This window comes from Xiphophorus maculatus, chromosome 18, assembly GCF_002775205.1.
Source record: "Xiphophorus maculatus strain JP 163 A chromosome 18, X_maculatus-5.0-male, whole genome shotgun sequence".
NCBI lineage: Eukaryota > Metazoa > Chordata > Actinopteri > Cyprinodontiformes > Poeciliidae > Xiphophorus > Xiphophorus maculatus.
The window spans coordinates 6,813,268-6,827,655 of NC_036460.1; the positions used below are offsets into that span (position 1 = coordinate 6,813,268).

At 39.2% G+C, this 14,388-nt stretch overlaps 1 protein-coding gene across 2 annotated transcripts in view; it reads right to left on the bottom strand.

Annotated features, from left to right (window-relative positions):
- Window positions 1–261: 261 nt before the first annotated feature.
- gab2 (GRB2 associated binding protein 2) overlaps window positions 262–14,388 on the bottom strand; it is a 46,668-nt gene continuing 32,541 nt past the window's right edge. The window contains exons 3-10 of one of the 2 annotated variants that reach the window (XM_023351572.1): window positions 10,691–10,919; window positions 7,224–7,819; window positions 6,376–6,473; window positions 5,469–5,748; window positions 5,288–5,378; window positions 5,116–5,212; window positions 4,903–5,022; window positions 262–3,664 (exon numbers count right to left, since the gene is read on the bottom strand). In XM_023351572.1, coding sequence (XP_023207340.1) covers window positions 3,521–3,664; window positions 4,903–5,022; window positions 5,116–5,212; window positions 5,288–5,378; window positions 5,469–5,748; window positions 6,376–6,473; window positions 7,224–7,819; window positions 10,691–10,919 — 1,655 coding nt within the window. In that variant the 3' untranslated portion in view covers window positions 262–3,520. Of the gene's footprint in view, window positions 3,665–4,902; window positions 5,026–5,115; window positions 5,213–5,287; window positions 5,379–5,468; window positions 5,749–6,375; window positions 6,474–7,223; window positions 7,820–10,690; window positions 10,920–14,388 lie in introns of both variants that reach the window. The other variant, XM_014474766.2, reaches the window with a different exon arrangement.

Below are 14,388 nucleotides of genomic sequence, written 5' to 3' on the forward strand. Positions count from 1 at the left end.
TTTATCAAATAATTCGAGATTTATTGGGTTTGATTTTTTTGTGAAGCTCAATTTCTTTACCAATAATCTGTCTCATACTATATTGACACAACATAGTGGCTGTTTTAACACATATGTAAAACCGATCTGCACATTGGAATATTGTGGGTGCGCCTCTTTCAGCAGTTGGTATTCTTAGAAGAATATTATATCGGTTCTGTCCAAAAAATGTGTGAGTTTATTGATAGTATCATGACAGCCAAAAGAATGGTACAACCAGAGTTTAACTCCTTGGTTTATTCTACTTCCACAGTTTAAGTCTACCATAATATTGGAATGACAAGGTACACTTGTGTATCCCAAATTAACTGTACCACATTGCAATCACACTTGCATAACTTCTCAAACTCTTTAGAAAAAAATGTGAAGATATACATTAATGTTAGTAGAGAATTCTTCCTCACTTGTTTTTCTTTGTTTTTTTCCACAATTATCAACTGCAAAACACACAATAAATTAATAAGTTAACACACAAGCAGTCTGCAAATGCTTTACAGTAGTAGCAATAACAGTGGTTTTCTTTAAAAAAAAAAAAAAGATCATTATCAGTACAGTACGTCATCGGTCTGACAGTAGATCTGAGCATTGTTTTCAGTCTCAAACTGCCAGGCTGTCACTGAACATAACTCAGCTCAATCTACCACAACACGTACACAGCTCCCCTGCTCGCAGCGAGTATCTCCAGATAATAAATTACACCTCCACTTCACTTCAGAGACTGACAGGTAGACAAGCTCTTCTTCTTCAATCTTTTCTCCCCTCTTTGTAAATCCCAGTTCATCTGGGAATGTTATCAGCCATCCCAAATTTATGAGTGGTTCTTGAAAAGCCTATTTTGGAATTCAAAGCTGAATTAAATACAATCTACAACACATGTTTGCTAAATTTAGCCTCCGTTTGTATATAACACTTGGTTATGTGAATCAATAATAATAATAAAAATGATTAAAAAGATTCTGAAAAAACGTAAAAAGTGTAGAAAAACATAAGCAGTAAATATTAATTGATAACACCATCCAGCACTGCATGGCCATGCTTTTCTTAATAAGTGGTTCCAGCCCACAATGAAATACCGGACTTCACTTCAGTTAGAAACTGATCACCCAGTTGTTCTGAATACAATGTGGTCCTGGTTTGGACAAAATAATCAATAATCAAACTCCTCCACAGCAGGAACTACATTCTAAAATAAAATGAAAATATAAGGCAAATTAGAGAAACACAGATGCATATGAAATTAACTTCTCAATTTTATACAACTATAATTACTGATGAGTTCCTGTGTTAATGTAGTGCACTTTTTTGTACCAGACAAGTGCAGCAAATTTCAAACAGTCAACAATATGAACTTAAATATGTCGTTATGTTAATAATTTACATATAATTAATGTTCAGAGATGTAGTGTGGGAAATGTTAGGCTTGATGCCAATGCTGTGAATGCTTGACATATACTACTGTTCATCTATAACTTGGGTAATGGAGCACCTCTTGCTTTATTTTTACTCCCACCTACTAAGGTTTCTTGGTCAGTGCACAGTTGCATGGAGCTGCATGTGAAAATACTTTAAAGGGAAAATATATTTTATAGCCATGAAACCTCTAAATATTGGAAGTATGGCATTTTTTTTGTCTTTGTAGCCACTTGGAAACATGAAGTGAGTAACATATATGGATGATGATGTTTCAGGAGTGACTGATAGAGAATTGTACATATGATGCAGACTGTTTTCTTAACAACACATGGATGTTTGGCTGCCTAATGGCGAGCCAGAAAAAAATGACAAAGGGAGCGCTTTTGCTTGAACAACCCAAACTTTAGGGAAAAGGACACATCATAATTCATGCCATGGCCACGAAAAACAGGCTTGAGCAAGTAGTTAACAGCCAGACCACCAAGGCAACTATAGCTGTTATTTGTGAGCTTAAAGTTCTTCAGGCAATATAGTGGTTTCTACAGTAGTTTTTACTTTTTATGTGTTCTCTGTCAGTGCAAGGCATCTTCTGATTTCCACAGATTGGGCTAAATCAACAGCCATATTTTACAAACGATCTCCTGTGTGTTTACCTGAAATAACTAGCTGCAGTCTGACTCTATATCACTATCTTAACAAATAACTACCTCACTTTGGTGCAGTTGAACCTTCATGACTAATCCACAGACTGATTATGTGGAGAAAAGCGAGACTAGCATAACTACTGTATAGCCATATGATGGTAACACAGATTTTTTTAAATGTGCCAACACATGGTTGAGCACATCAGAGTAACAAGTTAATCAGAACCGGAGCAGAAATTGCAATATCAATCTAAATCCAGTGTCATAAGTTTTGACTTTTGAAATGCAGTTATTTAAATCTTTCTATAGAGAGCCCATATTTTTTTAGATCTCCTCTACACTGCTCTAGGGCAAAATGTCTCGCATATGTTTCTATATGAATGTTGGCTTTATGAATTCAAATATGAGCTGGATAACTTGCTGTTTTTGTGTGGCATCTCTTATTGAACATTGTCACTTTCTTGGATGAGTTTTGGCTTTTGTTTAATTTTGTTTTCTTCCGTTCTGTTGTACAAATTCTTGATTTCAGTCATGGAAATGAATAAATCTAAAGTAAGCTACATGTCTTAACTCACTGAAAAAGCTGCAACAACAATGATAAATGCCCTTCAAAACCCTACAAGTTTTTTTTTCCTTTCATTAGTTCTGTTTATCTGAACACTACTAACTTGATAGCAACACGGAAATAATTGGACTGCCATCCTGAGCCTGACAGCTTCTAAATCTGGTTTGGTTTCTCACCTAATTGAAACTGAGGCAACCGTCATGTGCAGTTATCATTAGGTAATCTTGACACAGGCCTTTTGCATATTTGGATGGCTATATTTCTGTCTCCCCTTTCCTCTTGCCAGACATGCACTGCTAAGCTGAAATGATTGCCTGCAGTGAAAATAATCTCCTCCTTAGTGCTACTGCAAGACTCAGCACAAATGACAGATTGAAGTGGGGGGGAAAACGAGAAAGTGTGTTCAAATAGGAGAGCTTCTTGGCATCCCTGAGACCTGTATGTGTACTGTCAGAGTATATTAATATAGTTATCGACCAGTTAGCTAGCGCTGCTGCTCAGAGTAAATTATCAGCTGGATGCAACCAATATCTGCTGAGGTCTGGTAGGACAGGTTTAATCATACAATATATTTGAGCGAACCGGAGAGATGGTTGAATATGATAGTTTTATACACTCTAACAGTCTATTTTTAAAGCTTTGGCAGCTTGCTTTTACCTGTATGTCCTGATATCCTGCATGCTAGCAGTGCACTGCAGAAGTAATTATCACAGAGAGAACAGGCATAGGATAATTATGGCTTTTTGCCCCGAAATTTAAGTCTTACACAAGTCCAACTGCTATTTATGGTAGTGATCCGAGCATAATCCTGGAGACTTAACAAGGGATTTCAGTTCTTCAATTTTTGTACGAGTCAGTGTCAGGATTTGACGCCCTTGACAGGCTCAGCTGACTGCCGTACATCAGTCCACTCCTGCATCGTATTTTGAAGCGCCTGCGTCTTTTCTTTGTCCACTTGGACGTAGTCCACCTTCTCATCAGACGTCACAGAAGATGTGGAGGGCTGCAAAGTAATAAGAAAGGGATAATTAGGAGTCTGTTTGGAGGGTAGACAACATGGCGGTATGAAAATAACAAACGGTGGCATGAATTTAGTCTACAAATACAGGGCCCTGTAATATTATTAGTAGTCCTGGAGCTCTTTCTCATTTTACAACCACAAACCTTAAAGCAGCAGTATGTAACTTTTATAAAAATATGGGTTTTTTTTTTACATATTTGTTAATATGACAGTGCTAATATGTAAATAAAACTTGAGCTTGCTTTTTTTGGAGAAGGCTTTTGGATGTGTAATCCTGTGGGGCGTGCTTCGGGAAGCCCCTTCATACAGTCCCTCTATAACCAATGTCATAGTGTGGTCTGCATTGCCAGCAGTACGTCGGGCTCATTTCCGGGGAGAGTTGGACTCAGCCAAGGTTGCGCTTTGACACCAATTTTGCTTACAACACTTATGGACCGAAAGTCCAGGCTTAACCAAGGTGTTGAGGGTATGGCATCTCTGCTTTTTCCAAATTATGTGGTTCTGTTGGCTTCATCAGATCATGATCAACAGCTTTCTCTGAATCTGTTCACAGCAGAGTGCGACTTGAACAGGATGTCTTCAAATCTGCATTCTCCAGGACGGGGCCAAGGTCCTGCCCCAAGTGGAGGAGTAAGTATCTTGGGATCTTGCTCACAAATACGTGAAAAATTGAGCAGGAATTAATGTTTTATTTTTTTAACAAATTTTTGGTACTAGTGGGCTTTATTATACAGTAGTCCCACAGGATGGGGGCAGAGAGAAGGAGGGGTCAGACATGAGGCAAAGCAACAGAGGATGGGAGTGAAACTCAGTTTAATTTTAACTTTGTTAAAATTAAACAAAGTTTAATTTGTTTCATTTTAACAAAGTGACGAGCCGTGTTAGGGCATAACACGGCTCATCACTAGTGAAACCCGGTGGTGGCAGCATAATTTGTTAGGTTTATTTTTTCATCAGCATGGACAGTGATGGAAAGATGGATGAAGTTAAATAAAGAATCATCTTGGAAGAAACTAACCTAGAGAATCTAGACATAAAAGCATAACACCCTTCATGTCAACACAGTTTGAAAACCATAATCCATTTATTTTGAAATATTGAAATACTTTTAATTTGCTCAATTACATAAAATTCTAATGAAATAAATTGAGGCTTGTGGTTTTGATGTGAAAAAATTGGAAAAGTTCACGTGTCCAAGACGCTGCAGATCAATGGCTCACCTTTCTGTGTGGGCTGGGTGAGCCAGGCTGGAAGTCCAGGGCCAAATAGTCCACGTTCCCAGACTTCCGAGGAGCTGGGCTGCTGGTGCCACTCATGGCTGGGGAGGTAGATGCTGGATTCTGCTAATGGGACCAGAGTGAGGTTTCAATCACACATAGTGCAATGAAACAAAGAAGCCCAGCGTACTCTGCCCTGCAGCTACTGGAACTTACCATAGCCACATAATTCTCCTCGCTGTCTCCAGAGTCGGTGCTGGTGATGCTCTGCGTGGAGATTGGTCGACAGTGGTGGGAGGCGTTCATCTCATGCCTGAAACAAAAAACAGATAGGACTCTGGGTGACCTGAGGGAGAAAGGACAGGCTTTACCAGTGAGTTAGACTCACATGGGACGCGTCCAGGACATGGTGACGGGGCTCTTATACGGCAGCTCATCTATGATCCCATTGTTCTTTAAATCAAGTGGCATTGGCTTTGCTGTAGAAAACAAAATGCAGACAGGTTTTATATAATCAAACAGCTGTACAGACTCTGGGAACAAAATACATCTAAATCTGAACTACATACGTTTCCTGTTTGGTTTAAGGTTACGGTTGATGGGAGGTGGTGTAACGTCACTCAGACGACCGGGCCTGTGACACAAGGACGCACTGCTCGCCTTTCGGGCAGGTAACGTTGCAGAGAACCCTGGGAAATCGAAGTGATGAGGCCCAGGACTCATGGGAATGTAGACATTCTTAGGACTGTCAGCCTGGGCGGCGCTGAGTGGCGAGGAGCCTGGATTCATGGGAACGTAGTTGTCATCTGAGTTACCGCTGTCCGAGCGCGTCAAAGGGGTCTGGCTCCTCTGGTGGAGGATAACAGAAAAAGATGAAAGGTGATGCACAATGCCTTCCAAAAGCATTCACAAACCCATGTAACTTTTTCACATCAGCACCACATTGGATGTATTTTATTTGGACTTTTTGTTACAGTCAAACACAAAGTGAATAAATTGGAGCTGCAGATATTTTGTGTGTCAACCAGCTTTGCATATATAAAGGCTGAAAGATCTCCTCACTCCGCTTCCCCAAAAAGCAAAAGCTCAATTGATTTTCTAGGAAGTGACTGCAAAGCTCTTAAACATTCTCAATTGGACTTAAGCCTGGACTTTGACAGGACCATTTCAACAAATGAATATGCTCTGGAATGTGAATCTCGCTCTAAAGTTTTTCTGTTTTCTAATAAAAGCTCCAAGTCCTTGCTTAGGAAAAACATCCGCACAGCATGATGTAACATTTGTAACAGGACAAAAAAGTTCAAGTTGATCAAACACTTTAGCAAAGCACCGTAGCTTAATCTCCCAGCACACTGCTGGGATGAATAAAGTAATTCTATTCTATTCTATCCTATTCTATTCTATGAACATGCAAGCAAAAGGTATTCAGATGAATCATTAGTCTTTTGAAAATAAAACAAGAACAAAAAAACTCACCAGGTATGAGCTAAACCCGTCATTAACAGACTCCACAGACTGGCCTGAGTTGTTGAAGTGAAACAAACGATGGTGGTTGTTGATTTCAAAGGAAGAGCCTGTGGAGGGATGCAGAGACATAAATCATTATTTACCATTGCCCTAAAACACTGGCGGGAACTTGTAACTGAAAGATTAGTTGAGCTAACCCTAAAGCAATAATCAGAAGCATTAGTTCCACCAGCGCCAAAGCACAATACCAACATGGTATTTAGCAGAAGCTAATGCTAAAGCACTAAATTCAACCATATTGATACCCACCCTGTATCAGTGACACAACATAGGTCATAACATAATATGTCAACCTTTAAAGGTTCAAATTTGTTATTGCTTTTCAGGAAATTATTCTTTGGAATAGACCTTTTACCTGCAAATATTTTTATATTTCAGTATTAACAGTACCACTTGAAGAAAGACAACAAACAGAAAGGTTTGACTTTGGTTGACTTATAAAACATGCTTGGACTTGACAAAGCAGCTTATATGAAAGGAAGAGAACACACATTGTGTCTGAGAGCATCATTGTTTTTAAAATTGGTTATCAGTCTGGAACGAGGCATTCTGGATCAGATGGTATGACTTGAATTTTATTAGTGTGTCAGCAGAGCAGTGCCTGCTACACTGGGTCCTTTGTTTCTGCCCAACAGCTCGGCTTAAAGTGAGCGACAGAGGAAGGGAAAGGAGAAAGAAGGAGAAAAATGGAGACGAGCAGCAGAGTCACTGCAATACAGCTGATCAGTTGAGACATGGATTTGAAAACATGAAAGAGAGAAACCGGACAGTTGTAAAAGATTCGTCAGTCTGCCTACCTCTGTGGAGCCTGATATTCTCCACAGCAGGGAGAGTGTTCCTGCGTGGAAGGGCAGACACTGCAGATGTCATCTCCCCATTCTGACTCCCAGCCGACTGGGGACTCCCCCAGTTCCCCTCAGACCCCTGGTGAGGTTTAGGGGGCCTAGGCGGAGGAGCGCAGGAGGATTCAGAGCTGGATGGCGTCAGGGAGTTGTGGTTCTTGTCAAATGTCCGTGGGATCTGATAAAAGGAGCCGGGTGTGGTGGGAAAGTCATAATTGTCTGGCGAGCGCTCGTTGCTGTGCATGGTGGCGAGGGTGTTGCAGGGAGTTTTGAAGGTATACACTTCCTCGTTCTCAAAGTCAGGGTCGCCGAGGCTGCTGTGAGGTGGCGCCTCAGAACTGTAACCCCGCGGAAGAACGTAGCAGGCCTCCTGTGACGAATCATCGTGCACAGACAGCTGATGCTTTCCTGGCTTGGGTAGGCTGTAGAAGCCATGCAGCTGAGCTCCTGTGCCGTTTAGACAGTTTGAGAAGCCGTAAGAAAATTTCTGCACCGGAGAGTCGCTCCCCAGAAATGTATTGCTTCGTGTGGATTGAGAGAAACTGGCACTCCTGCAACACAAATATATACATATGTACTCAGTCAATTTTCTCTGTGCTTGAATATATCCTCAAACACATCACAGTTTAATAATAATTAAAAGAAAGAAAGCATACTATGCAGGGCTGCACAATATCAACAAAAATATGCTGGTGCATATGCAGTAACTGCATTTAATCACATTCTGCTCTCTTTTCTATTATTTCAGGGTTCTCATTATACCATATGAGCTCGTTAACCAAAATCTATATCAGCACACGAACGCATGGCAAAAGTATAACCGCTCCAGAAATATAGAGCATAAAAGCTTTATTTTGTAATTATGATAACGCACACAATGATATTGTGGTTTTAAATACCGTGCAGCTCTACTATATATTTTCAAGAGCAGTTTAGATTAAATGTAGTAACACAAAAGGCCATCAGATGGCGGCATAGCCCTTCACTGGAAACAAGCCTGACAGGGTTTCACAAACAAGCAGCCAAAACTATTCGTACCCCTGGAAGATTAAGGTTTAAGACTGAGCTGTTCAGCAACTATTAAAAGGATTTGATTGATGTAGTGGGAGAAAATTGTTTTCCACTGATAAAAGACAAATGTAGAATTTGCTTTCAACGTAATATTTTTAAAATAAACTCTAAACAAAAGCGGGACATATGATGCATTGTTTTAATATCCCATCTCGTTTACTCTCAGAAAAGCGTCTTGACTGGATGAAAATAAAATCAAAATTTGCCTTAGAAATGATTTTTGCAGTTTTACCCCATACATTAAATTATAAACACCAGCAAAATCTGTAATTTTGGCTGATTAGTACCGTTAATTTTAGGATTATTTATATGGCGGGAACATTATGGTATTTTTCTATGCATTTTACAATTTCTTAAAATTTTCACAATAAAGTACAATGTTTTCTATAAACATAAAAGTAAAAATTACTTAAAAATTGTTTCTCGAGTCATGGTAAATATTTTCTACTGTAATATAATGTAGAAACCATTTACATTTTACAGTCCATACATTTTACAGATTTTTTTTTTTCTACAGTGCAAGGGTATGAATCATTTTGGCCTGGAATGCATTTGGCTCAACAAACTTCATACAAGAATTGTTTAATTATTATTTTTGTTTGTTTTCTTTTTCAATCACATTTTTTTACTTGACCAGGAAAGAGAAGTGCAAATGCTACATGTTTCCCAGAGATTTTTACTCTCAGATGGACACTCTGGGGACATGCCTCATTTACTGTCTCCCATTTGCACGGCTCGACCTTAAGTGTCGAACAACGCTGCTCAATATATAATACATTTCTGAACCTTTGTGCAGTGGTCCCATTTTATTGATGGACTGCTAACCTATCCAGAGTCTCGTAATCTTATATGTGTTGACTGCAGCAGATAGAGACATCGGCCCCCATGCGAACCTGATTAAGCAGGTATAGATAACGGATGGATGCTCATGAGATCCTGGGATTTTCATTCTGACATGAATCTCACCCTGCCACCAGATGCTTCTCTTAATTAGCAGCCTCTTGATGCAAAACCTTCTGACAAAAATATGTTCCTCCAGCTGAAGAGATGGAATGTGAGGTTTGATTTTCTGAGTTTCACAAAGTCCCAGCGCAGCAAATTTGCATTCAAATCGTGCAGCTGAGAGCATGGTTCTACCCTGCGTGAGCCTAAAATGTACGGAAAAGATGAATTGCCGCCTCGAACTCATTGATCATGTGCTGCACAGACTTTCTGCCGAATGGCGGCATAATTATGCGGCCTCAGAAACAGGCAGGATGGCAGGAGATGAGGAAACTCTTAATGCAAAACTCAGAAGTGATTTCATATAAACATTTGTTTCCTTTGTTCTCAGGCTCTAAGCGTAGCTGACAATCTGTATATGCAGTCTCTTGTTGACGCATGCCAAAAACTATTCCATACACAAAACTCAGTCTGTTCTATTAGGAGTTTGTTGAACTCTTAATAAACTTCAACATAAAACATGATGAAATGATAATTAATGTAACATGTAAAAGAAATAGGGAAGACTAGTTTTAGCAGTTCTTCATCCTGTGTTGTACTAAGTTGGCCTCTTTGTAACTAAGATGGTTTATTTTTTCGATGAGAAGGTTTGATGTTTTTTAAAATAATAGATTGTAAATATTAATTGTTTTTTAAATGAGAAGGCAAATGTTATTTTGTAGGGGGGGGAAAAGCCAAAAATGTCTCTTTGGATTGTAAAGGTGCTGATCTCTTTGACTAGCCAACATAATGTACTCCTCTGTTGAGTGGAGGGGTAATGCTGTCAACACCATGTTTTACTGTGGGAATGGTGTGTCAGTTTTGAAGACCAGATCTTCATTGAACATATTCTCCCACATGGGGTGTGAAAGGTTGCAGCTGAAAACAACTGGTTGCAGTGAGTTTTATTTTGGGATATCAGAGTAAATGGAGGTGAATGGAAATACACATCAAACTTTTAAGTTTCCTATTTCTCACGCCTCCTTTTTTTTATTATAACATTTTAAAAGAAGGAAAACTCAATCTGCAAATATAACTGAACATAGGAAATTGCCCTCAAAAATGCAAATATTTGTATATTAAAACTTCTTTTAGTTTTATTAGGAACTGTAATCTGGGCACATATTAGAATATAACCACAAGTTTGCTTCCCCTCCGTCTTACAACACTGACTATTTTTAGAAGTATGAAGAGATCTCTTATCTCTTCATGTTGGGTTCTCACGCGCAGCTGGATAACTCTTCCCCTGCAGCAGTAGTTTTAACCCTCTGGGGCTTCTGAGCAAAGGAAGAGCCACAAACCTGCATGTTGACCTGCATCAACGGAAAACAGGAAACCGACACAGGACGTCTGAGGATCAGGACATTTACCGTGCACTCTCTGTCTTCCTGCTCATGCACTGGTGGAGGAGGAGGTAGTCCTGAGGAGCGCTGTTGGACAGGGAGCCGTGGTGTGAGTGGCGCACGGGCACGTCGAAGGTGAAGAGCACCGGCTGGCTGGAGTGGACAGGCGCCGATGACTTCCGTTCTCCGCTCACAGGAGCCATCGAGCCAGTGACATCTGCTCCAACAGATCTAGGCATATGGTGTAATCTGCTCTCTGCAGGCAGGCAGAAATTGGAGAGATTGATTATTTACACGGCTGTTTTTTTAACAGATCTGAACATGCTGTGAAATGAAGAGCAAATTTATCAGTCCTTGTACAAATGGTTGTAAAATGTGTCAATCTTTACAAGAGAGCTTTCCAGAGAGCAGTTTTAAATCTACCGGAGAGTTTGGGGTCTTGCATTGCCTTGTACTCTGCACTCTAATCAATACAGGAGAAGGATCCGTCTCAAGGGAGAACAGAAAACAGCAGCCCTCTGCTTTTAGAGCTGCACAGAGCCATCGGCTGAGCCGCACATGATCCAAGTTACACTTTGAAAATCAGGGTCAATGTACTTTGATTGTATTGAGCCGGGCGTTGCTTTGTGAAGACGGACAGAGTGACCAAGCCAGTCCCACCGTCTTATTGTTTCAGTGTGGCATCCCTGTTCTTTTTTTTTTTTTGCTTTGTTTTGTTTTTTTTCCACCGACTACAAAGAAAAGCCAAATCCGAGATGGGGATGTTGGAAACGAACTGGGCGGAAAGCCAAAATGAGGAGGTGCTCAGCATGTAGAGAGTGGGCGGTCTACTGATCCATCGACCGATGATGCTGTGTGCAACTAGAGCTGAGGGAGACATGAAAAAAAAAAGCTTAGCTGCTGCTGAAGCTAATTTTTCTCCTTCACTCTCCAGTAAATGCACAGACAGCACAAGAATATCAATGCAATGCCACCGACTTTCACTGCAGTCTAAATATATTGGGCTTATAATTGATTTGCTGTTTGTTTTGTCACTTTAACTGTGCAACCTATAAAAAGTAAAAATAACAAAAAGACAAAATATGAAAAAAATGGTATACTGCCTCATTGAATTTATATCTAGTTACAACCTCTGATAAAACACAATTTTTAACTATTTTCTCTTTAAAATGGAAAATATTGTGCTAAAACCATACAAGTCATCAAAACTTAACATATGAAACATAAATAAAGCACAATTTTCATTTTCATTGTTTAGCAAACCATTTTAAAAGCACCTTCTGCACCTTGAAGCCACATTTCAATAACAGGAAAGAAGTACCATATGTGGATGATCACATCATCTGGATCAACAGTGTCTGATGAACCATTGTGATACATTAATTTTACTGTTTATTAGCAAAACAGAAAAAGAATGGAGTGAGCACTTTTGCTACATTTATGCAGAAAACCTGTCAAACCAACTAGCAATAGTTTTTTTTCTGAAATTTCTGCCGCATAATTTAAATCCAATTTTTTTTACTTTTTTTTTGTTTCTCTGCAGGAAGCATGAGTGAATTGAGTGAAAGTAAACAGGGGAGGAGGACATATTTCTGTGTTGGGAACACTCTCCTTCCCTCCCCTCCAAGTTTCCTAAATAATTGTCACAAGTATAAGAGTAATCAAAAGAACAACACAGTTTTTGTCTTTAATGAGAAAATAGTGGTGTTACTTAGCCAACATCCTAATTTTATTGAACGTAACCATCAACAAAACATTTTCCATTGTGGCCATAGTGTTCCCAAAGTAATGTCCTCTCTTCAGCAAATTATGTCTCAGTTCTTCTCAAAGTGAGACAGAAATGAATATAACAATTGTAAGTTGTTAGCCTGACCACAACTGAAAATGAGATTCTGTAAAAGAATCACATGTCACATGCCCTTCAAAGAAGACCTTTTAAATTAGTTACACAAAAATGCCAGTCTACCCTTTAAGAAGAATCAGTGGGTCATGATTAGAGCTGCAGAACACAAATGTGTTGTGTGAGCATCTATGTTTTTGTGTGGGACTGGTGCTGGGTGCAGTATTCTGGAGTCCTGTTTGCTGAATGAGGCCACATTCAGGCCTGGAGGGAAAAAAGCCTCTGTTATGAGGTCTCCAGGCCAGTGGACACCCGTGAGATGCATAGGCCAACAGTCACACAGGCAGGGACTCCCCACACTGCCCCCACCTCAATGATCCTCAATTGAACCATTGTCCTGAGTGATTCCATTCTCCCTGGACTGGTTAGGCATCATCTCCTTTCTCCACAAAAAGCTTTGTAAAAGCTTTCATCCAGCGTGGTGAGCGTTAGCCCCTCTAATATGGGTAGATATATTGATTTGTTGTCAAAAGACAGACTCCCCCGCCCCTGCTGACATGGAGAGCTGCTTTGCAAAACAAAAGCTGTTTGTATTCCTGAGCAGAATAAAATTATCCTAGGAAATTCCTTGAACGTAATCATTCCTTGTTGATTTGTGCACAATAAATAATATTTTTTCTGGCTCTGATTAGCACCAGAAACGGCTGTCAGAAATAGAGCAAGATGAAAGATTACTGGTCCAGTCTGCTGATGGAATAGATGGCTCATCACTGACACTAATGGGCCTGATGATGTATGTCACCTCTGGGAAGCAACTCCACAAACTCCTTACAGTCATAACACGAGGATTGAGAAAGAAGCACAAAAATAAAAACAAAGACACAAGATTCTCAAAGATACTCCCAGATGTATCTGGGAGTATTTTTTTTTAATATATATAAATAGTAGCATTCAACTTCTCTGAAAAGGTAATATATCATATTTTAGCTGATAAGGAAAAAAAAGAGACACAAATGGCACTAACAAAAAAAGTTGTTTTGGTTTTTTTCAAATCTATTCATATCAGGTCAACGTTTAATTGGGATTTTAAGTAATAAAATGTAATAAAATCCCAATAAATTAGGATTTACACACAACCAACACAACTTGGTGCATAATCCTGAAGTGGAAGGAAATTGAAAAAGCTAAACAGTATATTACGTGTTTGTAGTCATCCCCCTTTACTCTGAGACCCCTTAAAAACATCAAGGACAACCAACTGTTAGCTGTCAAAAGTCCCTTAATTGGTAAATACAGTTCACCTGGGTGTCATTTACTCTTAAGAGATTTTGTCAAAAAGACCTCGGATGTTTGCTTGAGAAGAATAGTAAAAAAAAAAACTAGATCAAGGACCACAACTATTCACAATACACTCAACAAAATCTGTTGTAACTAAATTTGTGTTTACATTTCATGAAGAAGGAAGTAGCGCCAGATCTCTTCTTCAGAGGTTTTCATGTTGTTTTCTTCAGTAGCTCCTGGTGCAGCGCCACCACAGGCTTGGAGGTTTTTCAAAGTGTTTGGCTTGTTTGACAGTGCAGTGAAAGCGAACCACACCAGGTGTAAATGCAACTTTGGTTCCCGGTTGAACTGAGTTTGTTTTAATTCCAGCAAACTGAAGTTCTACAAAGTATTGACTCAAAGGGTTGAGCAAAAAATTAATTTCAGCACAGGTTTCTGTTTGAAATTATATACGGTATATATATATATATATATATATATATATATATATATATATATATATATATATATATATATATATATATATATATATATATATATCATGCATAATTTCTCCTATTACTTCACAACTGTATCTTTTAAATAAAACCAATTAAAAAACACA